General features: G+C 40.5%; 1 protein-coding gene across 1 annotated transcript in view; it reads right to left on the bottom strand.

The window, feature by feature from the left end:
• Positions 1-12,358: 12,358 nt before the first annotated feature.
• P2RY8 (P2Y receptor family member 8) overlaps positions 12,359-16,879 on the bottom strand; it is a 32,434-nt gene continuing 27,913 nt past the window's right edge. The window contains exon 3 of the mRNA XM_005495541.4: positions 12,359-15,496. Within this exon, the coding sequence (XP_005495598.1) occupies positions 14,355-15,428 (1,074 nt within the window). The 5' untranslated portion in view covers positions 15,429-15,496 and the 3' untranslated portion in view covers positions 12,359-14,354. The remainder of the gene's footprint in view (positions 15,497-16,879) is intronic.

The raw sequence follows: 16,879 nt of genomic DNA, 5'->3' as shown, positions 1-16,879 counted from the left end.
CAGCTGACAGCAGCCTTGAAAGGCAGAGTCGGTCAGATTGGAAAGGACCTCTGAGATCGAGTCCAATAGACCAGGACACTAGTCCAGTTTTTCCTTAAATATCTCAAGGAATAGTGACTCCACCTCCTCCTTGGGCATTCCATTCCAGTATCCAATCACCCCATCTGTGAAGAGATTCCTCCCTGTGTCCAACCTAAACCTTCCCTGGCACAGCTTGAGGCCATTTCCTCTTGTCCTGTTGCTGGTTGCCTGAAAGAGGCTGACCACTGCCTGGCTACAGCCTCCTTTTCGATGGTTCTAGAGAGTGATAAAGTCTCCCCTGAGCCTCCTTTTCTCCAGGCTTAACAACTCCAGCTCCCTCAGCCACTCCTCACAGGACTTGTGCTCCAGACACTTCATCAGCTGTACTCCCCTTATCTGGATCCACTCCATCACCTCAATGTCCTTCCTGAATGGAGGGGCAGAGAACTGGACACAGTACTCAAGAGGTGGCCTCACCAGTCCTCACATAATGTGTAACATCCCGTCCCTTCGCTCCCCTAATGCTGGCATGAAGTGTTTGGAAAAGAGGTGTTATCACTTCTTCTTAGCTCAGAAGGAGCCCTAACATAAGAAGGACATGAAACTGTTGGAGCAAGTCCAGGGGAGGCCATGAAGTCCATCAGTGTGGGAGGACCTCTGCTATGAAGAGGGCTGGGAGAGCTGGGGCTGTTCTGCCTGGAGAAGGTTTCATGGAGACCTCATAACAATTTTCAGTACCTGAAGGGCAAAAACAGGGAAGTCAGAGAGGGACTTTTCACAAGGGCATGTAGTGAGAGGATGAGGAGTAATGGGTACAAACTGAAAGAGGAGAAATTTAGGTTAGGCATTCGGAAGAATCTTTGAGGTCCCTTCCAACATGTACCATTCTATGACACTGTGACTCCATTTTCATCATCACCTGATGCATTTTCGTCAAACTTTAAATATCCGCTCTTTAGCCTTTTAAGTGAAAAAGTAGAAAAAGTAGTAGAAGAAGAACATAAAAACTCAGATTGCTTCCAAAGAGTGTGATACTGCATGCTTTCTCAGTTTGCTTGGAAGAAAGTGAAATCTATCCTCCAGCATTAAAAATATGTCCAGTCATTAAAACAGCAGTTTACATTGCATATATGGATCTTTTGACACCTGTCTCATGGACCCTATGTCTCATTTGCAGAGCCAGACTTTTCTCTATTGCCAAGCAATAGCGAGAGACAACAGGCAGAAACTGATGCTCAGGAATTTTCACCTCAGTATGGGGAAGGGGGAAGAAGTTTAATGTGCGGTTGACCATGCACTGGGACAGGCGGCCCAGAGAGATTGTGGTGACTCCCACATTGGAGATATTCAAGAACCATCTGGACACAATCCAGTGCAGTGTGCTCTAGGATGGCCCTGTTTGAACAAGGAAGTTGGACCAGATTATCCCTTCCAATTCCCATTCTGTGGTTCCATGGTTTGTGTTAAGAGTTGCCAGCCCAGTGGAGGTGAGACTGCCACAGCCCCATGCCCCAGGTGCCCCCAGCATCAGGGCTGAGCATGAGTTCCATTGCCAGCAGGCTGACATGCACACGCTGTATGGCATGTCTACTTGGAGACATGGAAAACCAGCTGGAGCAACATGGACAGGGCCACTAAGGACTCATACAGGCACAAACACCACCAGGAGTCTTTGTTCCCCTCTGGCTCATCAGGATGAAAAACCTTTTTGTATGTGCACACATTCCCCTACCTACCTTTCACATATGTGGATCCCCCAGTAGCACAACTTTGACAGGATTCCTGTGGCACCTGGAGGGGCTGGGGCAGGGAACTCTGTTGGCCTTGTGGGGCTGCTGGGGCTCCCCTCAGGCTTGGGCCTCCTGCTCCTGTCATGGTGCATGGGGATCAGCCATTTGTCACCATAACCTGACAGGTTGTATATAATCCTAGCTACCAGGATGTAAAGCTTGAACTTTGTTTTTTTTTTTTTTTTTAAGTGGTGATGGTGACTTGAGAGGAGAATTGAAAATTTATAAACATTTTTTTCTCAAGTAATTACAAAGTACAAAGAACCTAGGGAAATGATGTTGAACTGAAAACAGAAATAAAAACTTAGATTAAGTATACCCGTGAATGTAGACAGCTGTGCTCTGCATGTCCATAATATTCAATATTGTTCTGGGATATCTGGAGAGTCAGTGAGGAAAATAGGGCCTGTGTGAAAAAGGAATAGTGTATGCTTGTCAGAACAAATTCACTGTTCCTTTTTCAGGGCTGTGAAGTGTGACACTGCTCCTTGCAAATGACAGGTCTGAAAGATATTGCAGAAATGAAAGCCACAGTATCTTTCCTATGATGCCAATATAATTTTTGATTAAATAAAAGGAAAAGGATCTCATCAAGCAGCAGAAGCTTATGTTTTCTGGCACACACCAGAAAAGAGTTATTCCTCTGGGAAAAAATATTACAACCCTGCAAGTTTAAAGTAAATGTAAATCCTAATATATGTACGTCTTCAATGTCACTGCATTCCTAACCAAAGAAAGGGAAATTGCAATTGTATGGGTGTTCCTAGAACCTGGGACATATTTCTTATCTAGTCGTCTTTCTAGTCGTCTTTTCTTTGTGCTGTATATAAGCAAGCATAATAAACTAAAATCAGACACTCCAGAGGACTGAGATGATAATGCAAAGGTTTATATTTCAAATTAACAAGCCAAATTTTCTTTTACTCCTTTTATTCAGTCTTCCAATATAGTTTGGCTCTCATAGCAACAGAGCAGTGAAGCTGTGATTCCATCCCAATCTGTGTGTATGAGTAAAGGAAAGACTTGAGATGAAAGAACACCTGTTCCTGGCAGCTTCCTTTGAGAGAAAGGAACAAAGACAGATTGTCTCTAGACACCTGTGGAGTCTTTAGAGATGCACCCAACATAACTCCTCTTAGGTGTGGTGTCCCATTAACTGAAGAGTAAAACAAGCCTGATTTGTTTCCCTTAACTGAATTCTGCTTTGCACAACAGACTTTTTGAAACTTAAACAAATAAATGGGAAATATGTGGAAATTCTGGAAATTCTATATGTTTTCCATGAAAGTTAAGAAAATGCCCAAAACTAGAGACCACCAAAAGATGTTTTTACTTGAAGAAAATGAGATGTGGCTCTTGGATCATTATTTTTAAGGAGTGGTAATTACTAAATCTGTTATTCTGTTAAACTTACATGGCAAATGGTGATTTTGTTTATTTAAAAGACAAAACCACAAACCTGTTGACGTACATATTTTCATTTGCCATCTTTATGTGCTATTTCTGCTGGTCCAAATGTCAAGCTAAAGAACCCTGTGAGAAAAGCCAAACCACATCACACAAGCTGCCATGGCTGGGAGAGGTTTGGCAGAGAGCTGTTAACTGCTCCCCACTGGCCTCCCAAGCCAGGCACAGAGGCTGCAGCGAGCTGACCGAGGGGAGATCAATGACACCAGCAGTTATCAGAAAAGTTTGTGTCGTGGCTGACTGTGCTAGTCAAAGATTAAGCTTGTCCAAGGTTGGTTATGAAACTATTGACTTTTTCAAATATACAAGGTATTTTGAGCAGAAGCAAAACAGCGGTTCGAGCTCTGAACTGCAGAGACCTCAATACTTTTGTTCTCTGCTTTTCTGCCTATGCATTTACTTGGTGGCTATGACAGTAACATCTTCAAGCATGTAAAGAACACTGTGATGATTAAGTTCTTCTGCTTACTTTTGTGTGTATTGTGATGTATGTATTTCAACCAGATGTATTATTTGCCTGAGCCACCTATGCAAGCACAGGATCATCTTGTTTGGGGAACAGTGCATTACCATTGTGAGGAAATTAGTGAACCCTAGGGGCTTAGCTATAAAGTTGCTATGAAGGGAACGAGCATTTCACCTTTCACAGGGCAGCTTGACTTTTCTAGGATAACCTCATCAATTCAAAAAAGCTCACACATTTTTCAACGAACCTTTTTCTGCCAGCGAAATCCTTGCCATGGTATAATGTGTCTGTCTAACTTGTGAAGTAATCAATACATCTAGTTTCTGTTACTGTAGGGGGAATAGTTGTTTGCAGATGGATTGCATTTCATCAGCTAATCATCAGTAACTCTGTTTAAAATCATGGTGTCATTTAACATTCCCCGTCCTATGTTTTATTTTTGTCCTTTTGTATACAGCTTGTATTTAGCTAGAAGATTCCCTAGATTTCTTTCACAGTCTTATTGCTTAGCTTTGTGTTCTCATAGGCCATGTTTAAGAATCCCTATCAATTTGTCAGCTCAGGCACAAATGCTTCTTCCTCCTCTTCTATCCAGCTTGGAAGGCCTGTAATATCTCAGCGCCTCTAGGTGATCACTTCCCAGAATTTCCTTTCTATTTGAAGTGGAGTAGTACTACAATCATATAGAGACATTTGTGGAGACCACAGGAAGTCAGATGAAATAAGATTTAAATGCACCATAGGATAAAGGCTGTAGGATACGTAATGTCCCTGTGAATATTTCTACACATACTTAATTTGAAGACCTTTGTCTTCACAGCATAGTTATCAAAAGACATCATACGTTCAGAAGAAACTTCACAACTGCTGAGGGAGTGCAGTATAACTAGTACCAGAAGAATACCAACCCATTTGTCAGGCAGCTCCATGCCCATCTCCTGGGACAAGGAAAGCTACATCAAACATGGATATAGCAATGCCCAGGGGGAAGACATGGCCATTCACAAAACAACTTTAAACAATACAGAAATCATTATCCAAGCCCCAAAGAGTCATCCTTGGCCAGCACATTTAAATAGTGTAAAAAGTGTCATTCCAAGAATAACTGAAGAAAGAATGTTAGGAATTCAAACTAGCTTTGCTTTTGTCCTCTGCCACAGAACATGTACTGTAAATTGGAGAAACCTAGAGCCTTGAAAAAAATTTCAATGTGAAGACAACTAAATCCTAGTAAGAAGAGCAGAGAATGACAGATTTTTTGCCTGTGCTGGCCAAGAGGGTGAGCTGCCAAGTCCACAGCAGCCACACAAGATAGAAGAAAGAAAAGAATGCTTCTTTCCTGCTAGTTTCTACCTGATATCAAATAAGTGCTATATCCTCCTCCAGTATAAAGTGGAGTGCTGCAAGCACATCCTGACTTACATGACATAGAAACAGCATTACAGTTACACACAGTGCCAGTACTGACTTTCCCAGCTGTTGCCACAGCCAATGTCTGCTGCTGAGAGCAACTTCTGGTCTGCTGCTGAGAGCAACTTCTGGTCTGCAGCTTTCTCTCTCCATGCTGTGAGCTTGAGGCCAACAAGCAGCCTCAGAAGGGAAGACTAGGCAGAGTCTAATAACCCTGTAGTCCCTGGGACAGGAGGATAAGTGTTTTCTGACAGCATCCCTTGATATCTGTGTGCTTGTGTGTTTGACAGCCAGTGGATTATGTGGAATGCATGAGTCTCTCTTGAAGTCATATGTCTGGTTTTTGCTCCACATGCAGGTTCCACCTCTAATCTCAACATTGCCTCAGTCTCACTTCAAGTAGCACTTAGATGGCCTCTAGACAAAAAGAAGCTGTGTATCAGACTATAAAAACCACTGGTTCTGTGTTATTTAAATTTGAAAAATACATAAACAAGTACATAAAATATTTTGGGGGAAATTATGTACATATACATAATATATATATTATATATGCATCATGCACATGTTACCTATGTGTGTGTGCTTATTAAAAAAACATATATACACAAATGTGATGCAAGATACAAATATCTCGTTGCCTAAGACTGGAAAATAAGTCTTCCGTCTTATTGTACAGTATAATGATAACTGCAAAGACAACGGCATGAAATTAGGGAAACTTAAAATCAGGTGCAAAGAGAAGATTAATTGGCTCACTGTAATCCCAGTTTTTCCAGAAAAAACTTCCAAGGCTTCGAGGTGAAGAGCGTCTTGGAGCTCTTATATTTATTATCTGAATCTCCACCGGAGGGCAGTGCGTCCCGTCTTTTCCCTACATATCTGATAATGAACCCTAACTTTCAAGTACCTCCAAAATGCTGTAACTTCTAGTAACTAAAGGCCTCACACCCCAAACGCTCACATTCCTTATTTTAATTTTAAGGATTACATAACAGAACAGCTTCAGGCCATTCCCTCGGGTCCTGTCACTGGTGACCACAGAGAAGAGGTGAGTGCCTGCCCCTCCTCTTGCTCTGGAGTGGAAGGCAAGAGGACCTCAGAACCTCCATGAGGTCTCCCCTCAGCGTCCTCTTCTCCACGCTGAGCAATGGACGCACATGTGTGTGCGCAGATGTGTACTTTTAGGGACAGTCAGAGCTGATGTGAATGGCAATATGTCTAGCAATGTCTTGAAAGAGATGCACTGAGATTGGAGGGGAAAAGGGACACCATAAGCACGCTAAGAAGTGCTAAGATATGATTGCCACAGATCTTAAGGCTCCTTCAGCAAATTTTTATGCTTGTAAAAACAGGAATAATTCCACCCTATGAAACAAATACCTTTATTGAATATGGAAATAAACACTGTCAGATTTCTGTCTTCTATCATCTCAATTTTATCAGATGAATCAAGTGAAGAACAATTAGATGTTGTATTTTAACTTATTTTGGTACTCGTTCAGGGGTTTAAAAAAGCTCAAACATATGGACACTTTATGCGAAAGTGTACAGAGAAATTTGCATTGCTCATCAAAATGGGGTGGGTTACCAATGCGTTCTGCATATACTATGGAATGCAAGATGAAATAGGGAAAAAAATATCAGCATGTTGGCAATTATAAGGAACTGAGGAAGCCAAGTCAGAGGTGTGGTGCTGAAACCTTTTGAGAGAGAAAAAGCCATTGCACTTTATAGAGAGTTTCTAATTGAGAAGATGGACAGACTCTTTTGAGAGGCAAATGATGGGAAGAGACTTCATTTTATACATTAACTTATATATTTTCCTTTATTTTCTGAAGCTGTGTGAGTTTGGGGAGATAAGAAAGACCCACAGCCTATTTAAGTGTTTGCTGGGATCCTCAGGAATATTATTGTAACCTGCTGTTACAAGCATGAAGATGTCAAAATTCAAAAACTGCTGTCAAGAAGAAGATGGTAACATCTGTGGGATACCACTATTTCTTTTGTAGTGTTTGTCTACAGAGAGATCTGCTGACATCGGATGTCTGAATGCAATCAAAAACCAAAGCAGGTATTGTTTAGGAAATGAAGGAGACAGTCACCAGTCATCATGAGTGCTTCCAAACAATTAGATGCTTAGGGCAACACTTGATCGGGTAAGTTACACCTTTGTGCATGGCAAGCCCACATTTCCAGAGGTTTGAGTCACTCTGTGAGATGTTTGTTCTGTATCTCGATAGTGTTTGTTTGTCTGTTAATCACATTTCTTTCCTTACAGCAGAGATCTGGAGATTTACTGCTGCTCCCAGCTTTTCTGCTGAAAAGGTGCCATGTTTCTAAAATGAAAGTGGCCATTTATGAAAGAACTATTTACAGACATTCTCTAACTGCAGATAGCCTAGTGCAGAAACTGACTTCCTGTGTCTCCTCTCTACAGACACTTAAAGTATTTCTCTGCCCAGCTGCCACAGAACTTACTCCTTTAACCCTTCTTCCATTTTCTACTTATACTTCATGTAAGTCTGTTGTCCTTTCTCCTTTGATAATGCTTCTCAGGTACACAGCAGAGGAGAAAAACCTTTTCATTTCCTCAGATTTAAGGCACTCAACAAAATACGTCTCCATTTTCCTGGGTACTTCAGCATACCCAAGAGCAGCAGTTAAGATTGTAGAACATACTAGGAAAAGCTCCAAAGGACAATTAGCCTGGGGAGCTCTCAGTAGGACAATGGCACTTTTCCTTCTGCAAATTGGGGCATGCTAGAGCCCAGGTCATGTGGGCAGTGGTGCAGAAACTGGGGAAGGAGAACCATCACTGTCCCTGTGCTGAAAATTTCTGCAGATGAAAAAGTGCGACTGCAAGACATCATCCCTACATAAGATAGTCAAGAAGGGAGTTGAGTTATTTATTTATGCTAAAAGCTAGAAAGGTAATCTGTCTGGCAGCTCTGAACTTCATATTTTATAATTAAAGATGCCTGAGAGTCTCTTCATTTGATGACATATCAGCTGTTTAGAATTTAGGGAAAAACACTAGAAGACTTGCAATTAAGTCATGAAAGACCAGGAGTTCAGTGGCAGTCTAGACTTCAGTTATGCAGGGTTGTGGTTTCTTTGTCAAATGAAAAAGAAAGCTTAAAAAGAGATATTTCAACTAAGCATTATGCTATACTCTATTACGCACTACATAATTACACTTTACATATTCAAGAAGAAAACAATTACTTGCAAAAACTTAATCCAGGATGAAAATAATCCAAATATATAAAAATTAATGCTATGACTGAAATTTTGCTCTCAGTAACTCCTTTTGAGACTATGAACTGTGGTATGAATGAAGAAAGTACATTTATTCCTATAAAAGATTCTAGGTGGGTTTTTCTTCCACCAAGATGGATTTAATTGCTACGAACTATAACGAAGTCTTATATCCTTATCATTCTTGTGTTACTTTATATTAGAATTTTCATTTGGGGCACTTAAAAGAACTATGACTTTAGATACATCTAAAAATTTTACCAGTAAAACTGATTATTTTAATGGACTTTTCCAGGTTATAGCATCTTAAATTAGCTCTTATAACTTATCAGGTTATTGAAAAAGATTTTGTTTCCTGTTTCCTTTTTTTTTTTTCTGCAGAAAAGATACACTAGAGTGTATTTGCCAATGTATTTGTGACAATTCATGCCAGAGAATTGTGTTCTTCCCTCATACAGCTGTGAACTTTAAAGAGTATACTAGGCTGACATCTGAGAAGTTAAAAAAAGAACTTCAGCAGTGAATTTGCATGCCTCAAATGCACAAGCAGGTCTGCTGCTAGTCAGCTCCAACAGCAGCAGCCTTTGAGAGACATAGGTGGTGGAAAAAGTGAGACCAGAGGTGAGACAATATGTCAGAAATGGAATTAATAATTATGTGTTTTGAAGCAAAATGGATGAACTGTTAGAAGCACCTGGAGAGATTTATTGAAGAGCAAGACACAAGTTCATCTTCACCTGATTGTGAGAGATGGCTTGGTTAGGGGGGTTGGACACGGTGACTTCTAGAAGTCTCTTCCAGCCTCAGTCATCCTGTGATTCTGTGATCTGTCAAAAGGACTAAATGACAGATGATCAAGCTTGTGCCCCAGGCTCCCCTGACTGTGCAATAGCCTCTTCCAAGATGGTAGCAGGCTGAATTTCCTGCTGAATCCCCCTGGCAGCCCTCCAGCAGGCAGGGTGGAAGAGGCCAGGCTCCAAGGTGGTTCTGGCAGGGCTCAACTGGGAGTGTTAGATGGACCAGAGGGGAGCCAAGGGCCTGTCTTGCTTATGGAGTCCCGCCTCAAACACTGACATTTCAAATGGAGGGAGAACAGGGCAATCACATACTATGACTTCCTCTTATTACTTCTCCAGCCTTTGACAATTTTAATCCTCAAGGTCTTCTTGGGCCTATGGTGGTTTGCATGTTTAATAACCTACAATGGATTTCTTTTCCATGTTCTTTTCCAGTTTCTCTGGACCAGTAATATGTGTATCCACAACATTCTTAGCAAAGTGTTTTCCAGTTATCCTATGTGTTGTGAGAAAAGATAGGAACTTGATCTTTTTAACCTCAGATCTCATCAGCTTAATATGTTATTCACCAATTAGTAGGCAAAGGCAGTGTAAGTCATCTAAATCAGCTTTTGCAACTTCATTGAAGATTTTGTAGGCCTCTTTCCTACCTACCTTATATTGTCTCTTTTCTGAGATGAGCAGTCCTAAACTATTTAACTTCTAAGATTTTAAATTAATTTCTTAGAGGATACCATGTGCTCTTACCTTCGTCTTTTCTAATCTTTGTTGATCCTCTCTGTGCCAGAGGCCAGAAGTGCAGAGAGTAAACTAGGAATGGGTGAACCGTGGATTTTTATGATGCTGAGCTGATGAATGGACTTACAGATTGTGATTCACTGTAGTCACTGATAAGCAACATAATTTTTTACACAAACCTGTGACTGGGTTTCCCTGTGTGCATTAATTCACACTTACCAACACTGAATTTCACACACAAACATTTGTGCTATCCCTCCCATCTTTGGGAAAGCACATACCCTAACTATCACCTTAGAGAAATAACACTGTGGTGGGTATCAATGTAGATAACACCTAATGTTATTATAAACTATTTGAACTAGAAAAAATGACAAAAAGTGATGAGTTGACTTCAGGATAATCTCTGGCCCTCTCATGTATCAGCATATATGTAGCCAAACAGACAATGAACCCAAATGGAACGTAGTCAGTCTAGGGAACATTCATGAAAGCACAGCATCACCACCACTTGAGCAAGGTGATTGTCCTGCTTTTCTCCGTGCTGCTGTGGCCTTACCTTGCATCCTGGGTGCCACAATGTAAGAAAGACATGCAGTTGTTAGAGAACATCCAAAGGAGCACTGCAAAGGTGGTGAGGGGAGTAGAGGGGAAGCTTTATGAGGAGCAGCTGAGGCCCCTTGGTCTGCTCAGCCTGGAGGAGACTGAGAGGAGACCTCAGTCCAGTTACAACTTCCTTGTGAGGGGAAGCAGAGGGGCAGGCACTGATCTCTTCTCTCTGATGACCAGGAACAGGAACCAAGGGGTTGGCCTGAAGTTGTATCAGGTGAGATTTAGGTTGAATATCAGGAAAATATTCTTTACCCTGAGGTTGTTTGGGCACTGGAATAGGCTCTCCAGGGATATGGTCACAGCACCAGCCTGATAGAGTTCAAGAAGTGTTTGGACAATACTCCTGGGCACATGGTGTGACTCTTGGGGATGGTCCTGTGCAGGCCCATGAGCTTGACTCGATGATCCTTGTGGGTCCTTTCCAACTTGATATATTTTATGATTCTATGATTCCATCACAACTGACTCTGACTGTCTGTTCCCAGATTCCTCCAATGCCCTGCTCCAGACTGAGGGTGGGACAACCTCTGACTGCTAGGCTCCTTCAGAAAGGCATAGAAATTTAAAAAAATATATGTATTGGTGCACCTCTTGCATCAGGAGAAGGACTCGAGTTAGCCAACATCTCATTAAAGTATTGATACTTTTCAAATTTTTGTGAAGTGTCTATGATAATGCCAACTTCTAATATATATATATATCTATCCTGTAAAGAAATGTGAAAAAAAATTTAAAAATCCACAATAACAATGAGAAATAGATGAATTTTATTTCATAACTTGGTTTCCTTGCCCACTGCTATGCTCGGAAGTTTTTTCCGCATGGCAGGTAAAAACACAGGAATGAATCTTAAATAATGTACTTTTTTTTTTTCCTTTATTATTATCATTATATTACAAAAAAGTTCAAGAACATTCATAGACTAAATTTGTATACTGTCATAAAAAACAACTGCAAACACAAACTCTCCTACCAACCCTGAAAACAAACAGAAGACTTTACATTCTTTTCAGTAAAATTACATTAACCACATAATAATGCTTATAAGTAAGCAAGTTGCCCAGGGCCCATATTCCCCAAATTGTACAGAATATGGACATGATCTTTTCAATAACTTCACAAATTGCAATGTATATTTATATGTATATATTTATATGTATTTGGATGCCAACTTACACTTACTGATCAAGGAGGGTAGAAGTCATTATCCTTATGGTGCTCCAGAAGGATGTATTTCCAGGATGAAAGAACAGTATGATGGGCCTCTTTTAATAATAATTTATTCTATTCCTCTCAAATAAAAACTCTCCAAGACTTCACAGTATATTCCATCGGACTCGGACTGGTGTTAATGGGTGCATTTTTACATTCTTTTCTCAAGGAACAATCTCACTGACCCAACAGGAGTTAACTAGAAGCTAGTTAGTGAAATGGCATGAAGTGTACTCAAATGAGGCATCCTTCCTGTTCCTTTTAAACATATTCAGAAGAGAGATGAAGGGTTATGAAGAGCTGCATGAGTTTGGAGAGAATATTTTCAGTCCATTGTGAGCATCTTTTTTCACTTAAAAAAGGAGCAATTCACCATTTTTCAAAATATAGCAGTTGATGTCCAAAGTGCAAGGTTTCTGCCCTCTTGGCTCTATTTTGTGTCAGTTATAGTTCAGGCACTTTGCAGCATATTTTAGGAGGGACTATGCACTTGAGGATCATGTTCAAGATAAAACAGAGTCAAAGTCTGTATAAATGTAGGAGAAGTAAAGGCTTTCAATGTAAAAATATTTCCATGTTTAAAAAAAAAAAAAGAAAAAGGAGAGAGATTCCAGTAAAAACTTAAAAAAAAAAAAAATCTGCCACAACAAAATGCAAAAAACAATTAAAGAATTGTGATAGTGAGAAAGCTGGAATCATGTGAAAGTGAATAGTGAAGGGTAGCTTCCAGGCAAGTTGATGGGAGGGTTTGGGTAAGTTACGTATCACTAAGATTTGCTTTGTACTCAGAAAATGTGCCGATCAATTAAAACTAGCACTGTGAAATGCCACAAAGCACTGAATGTTCACATTGGCTTGTAAACAGTAGTGCTAGGTCAACTCACATTTATTCTATTCCAAAAACTGACAATACTTTAGCAGAAGAGAGGACATTCAAATATCTCACTGTGCATGTTGTGGTTTCCCACCCTCCACTGTGAAGAAATTCATGGTAATTAGTGGTGTAAAATTGGTTTTGAACCATGAGATGCCCAAAGAAAAATGGCAAATTTTAAGGGCCTTGGGGGTTGCCTATTACTTAAGCACAGGAGCTCAGGAATCAGTGCAGCATGAGATGTCTCAACCAGCTATCTACAACATTGCAGACGGCTTCCTCCTCACTGTTGGATGGAGTCGAAACGCAGCAAAAGGATATTGTATATTTTTGTCTTGCTTGTGAGGGGGTCTTGTCTGGTCTTCTCAGGTGGTTTGTGTCTATCCTCTGTCAGTGAGAGTCAAATGTAGGTAAAAAGCTGTAAATACTACAGGAATATCTTCTCTTTTTTCTGTCCCCAGTGCATGTTCTGCAGCAGTTGTCTTTCCAGGCATGCAGGCAGTTGTTGCGAAGTGAGAAGGATTAAACATGGCACACAATACGCAAACAAACTGTAGAAAGACATTTCAGAGGAGGGCTCCAAACACAGGACTGCTCAACCTACCTGCCATAACTTATTTTCAGGATGTTTTGTACAACTCCCATTCTCAAGCCTTATTTTCATCTTTCTTCTTTCTTCTTGCCTGCCTGAAAGAAGTCTGTTTCTGACATCTGGCCATCAGGAAAAGTTTTCATCTGGCTTCTGCTGGCACAGAATGACTCTCCAGTCTGTGGTTGAATTTTCATTTATCCAGCTGAAAATCTGGTTTATAATCTACACTATCTCTGTAAGGAAGAAAACATCACTCCCCAGGCACTATGTAAAGTTAAATTCTGCTGAGGGGGATGGTTCTTCTATGTGTAGCCTTTTCACATTGGTGAAAATGACCAGTTGATACTAACCCCATACAAGCAGCATTGGTACTGTAATAGGTTAATGCGGGAAGGCCTGTTACTTTCAATAAAGTGCTCCCCATAGTCCTGAGAAATTAATAACTTCAAGAAGTGCAGCTGTATTTGCAAACATTGTTAGCTTTCCTTTCATTGTATGAGATGTTTTGCTGTATAAGATTGAAATAAATAATAATATGAGTCAACCTAGCCTTTTCAAGTGTCAGTGTGGTTTGACTGAAAAGCAGTTGGGTGATTTCACAGTGGCTCTGCATTATGCATTAATGGTAAAATACCATGCTACTTTTATTCTTTCTTTTATAAAAATACAACAACAGAGAAGGAAATATAATCAAAAAACAAAAACAAAGCTTAGCACATTCTTTAGAAAAACAACTCCATTACTCCCAAACCAGCTTTGGTATATGCTCTAATTCATGTACAGTAATATTTCACATTCACTGAGAATTGAAAGTCTTTGGTTAACTGTAGTACAACCTGAGAGTAACTGTTCTAAACCTATCCCTTGGTCTTATGCAGCAAGGCTATTTCCAGGCTATTTCCAGGCTAACCCTGCTTGATTTGCTTCAGTGCCTTCTTGAAGAAATTGAGTTCCTTTAGCACTTCCATGACCAGAAAATCCTGAAATGCAATTTAAGTACAGCTTGAGTTCTGTCACTGAAGCAAGGTATTTTCAGCATGGCCTTTCAAAAGGAAATGTTTTCTGTGTCTACTCCTGAGTTTCACAGGTGTCTTTCTTCTGGGAATATCTAACACTAAAAAACACTTTCCTGCCTTTGCAAATTGATCCTTACTCCCTCTAACCCATCCATGGGTCCACTTGACATCGATCTGGCTGACATGGTCCTGCCAGAGAATAAACTTTCCCTTCTGGTTTCCAAGCTGTCGTTGAGCGGTACCATAGGGCGAAACAATTGCATGAATTTCTGGTAAAATTCTCTGGATGCAAAATAATAAATGAAGGGATCTATGCAGTTGTTGAAGCAACTGAGGCACAAGGTGAGCTTGTAGGCAGGGTACAAACTGCGGTTGTAAAATAGGCGGCTGATCATATGTGCAAGTAGGATAAAGTTATTGGGGGCAAAGCAAGTGATGAAGGACAGAAGGACAATTATTGCCAGGTATATGGATCTAGTCTTTTGCCTATTGCCATATCTGCTTGATGTCTGAATTAGCTTCCTAATGATACCAATGTAGCATCCAACTGTTACAACAAAAGGGATCAGGAACAGCACAACAAATAAAGTGAGGAGAAAGGCTACCCAAGCTGCAAAGTTGGGCAGCATATTCCATTTAAGGACATCAAAACAGGTTATAATCCCTAATTCTTTCACTTCATAGGTCAGGTCTGTAGTTTCTAGTGGGTAGAAGGCTAGTAGCAAGGCAAACCACATAGCTAGGCAGGCAGCCAAGGCATATCTTTTTCTTCTCCACTTGACCGACTTCAAGGGGTGTACCACACCCATGTACCGCTCCATGCTGATAAAGGTCATGGTCAGTATGGAAGAATACATGTTGGAATAGAACATCACTGTCACAAGGCTGCAAAGAGTCTTGCCAAATGTCCAGTGATTGCTTCGGACGTGATAAGAAATCTGGAAGGGGAAACATAAGGCCAGCATAAGGTCCGTGATGCTTAAGTTGATCATGAAAATAACAGAAGGTGTTTTGGGCTTGATGTGCCAGCAGAGCACCCAAAGGGAGAACAAATTGCCAGGGATGCTGATCACAGCCACTACTGTATACACAACTGGGAGAGTGATGGAGACTGTTTTATTCTGGAGCATTGCCAGTGTCAAATCGTCCAGGTGGGATTCGTTTTTAACCATTTTTCATAAGTGGATTGTTGATCCCTGTAAGCCAGCTGGATCATATCATGAACACTTGGCTTGAAAACCTAGAGGAGAAATGTCAAGTGAGAAAAACAATATGTCAAAGCAGAAATTTAGGACATGAATCATGTATTAATCAACTAAAAAAATTCTTTACTTTGACAGATTTTCCTTGAATGCACTCAATCCATTAAAATTACTTTCTGAAATTCTTGCCTCCCTTCAAATCACCAATCTGACTTCTTCCTATTTTGGAGCAGCTAGCTTAGCTAGCTAACCCTGGTGAATGGTTTTCTGATACTTAGAATCACAGAATCATTTAACTTGAAAAAGACATCCAAGATCATGGCATCTTTGAGCAAACCTCACCATGTCAATTAGATCATAGCACTGATTATGAAGAGCGTCTGGGTTCTTCTCCACTGGGCAATGTCCCAGGCATTCTGCCTCCCACAAGCCTGTATTGCTGTGTGGGGTCAAGGGTGTGAGGTTCAATAAGGCAAAATGCCAAGTCCTGCCCTTGGCATTTTGCCTTATTGAACCTCACACCCTTGACCTTGGCCCATCAATCCCTCTCAAATGGATTGCTCTGTAGTCTATTCATTACGTTACTGTAACATAAGGAAAATCACATATCACAAGTTGACATTCAATTGATGTCTGCGTGAGAACACTAGTCCATGGATTTCCTGGAGCTAAATCCATTGCATCTACTCTAGGTGTCATAACCTTGATTTCTGTAGTGCACAGTATCTTCTGACATTTCTTCCCCACAACTAAACTGTGATCCATTTCAAATAAGGTGTGGATTTTAATTTTTTTTTTGCTTTTTTTCAATTTAGGGAAAAGAAAATATACATTCAATGACTCTTGCTATATTTATAATATAAAAAGAATATAAAGAAAGAAAAATGAGAAGCAGTGACAGATTGCAATTGCTTGGACTGGTTTACAGGCTGGAGAAGCCCTCTTCTACCAAGAAAAAAATACTATTGAGCTTCAGTCTCTGCAAAATGTAACTTAGTTTAAAATGTCCTGTTTGCAGCGGTCTTATTTGCATAATCTCTAATTCTGCAAGATTACTTTCAGTTTTGCAGTCTGCAAAGCAGACCCATGCTTTCACTGTCTGCTTTTCATAGATATTTCTTGGCAGATGCAATAGCTCATGGTTTAGTGTATTTATTTTAAGCAGCATGGAAGCATTCAGCAGCTGCAGGACAAAACTTACACCTCAATGTGTGTGCTTGCTTTCCTTAAACTTTGAGAACAGGGAGGCAATTTCACAAAAGTACAACATTGAAAAAGTGAAGAAATGGCAACAAATACCCAGAAAGGCAGAGGATAGATATACAGTAGGTTCTGCAAAGAGTTACAATAAGGGCTGAAGAGGTGCCAGGCCAAGTCAGCCGATAACTGTGGGCACATCTCTACTACTTAATTACAGGCAG

Source organism: Zonotrichia albicollis, chromosome 2, assembly GCF_047830755.1.
Source record: "Zonotrichia albicollis isolate bZonAlb1 chromosome 2, bZonAlb1.hap1, whole genome shotgun sequence".
NCBI classification, from domain to species: domain Eukaryota; kingdom Metazoa; phylum Chordata; class Aves; order Passeriformes; family Passerellidae; genus Zonotrichia; species Zonotrichia albicollis.
This window is presented reverse-complemented; position numbering and strand designations above follow the sequence as displayed.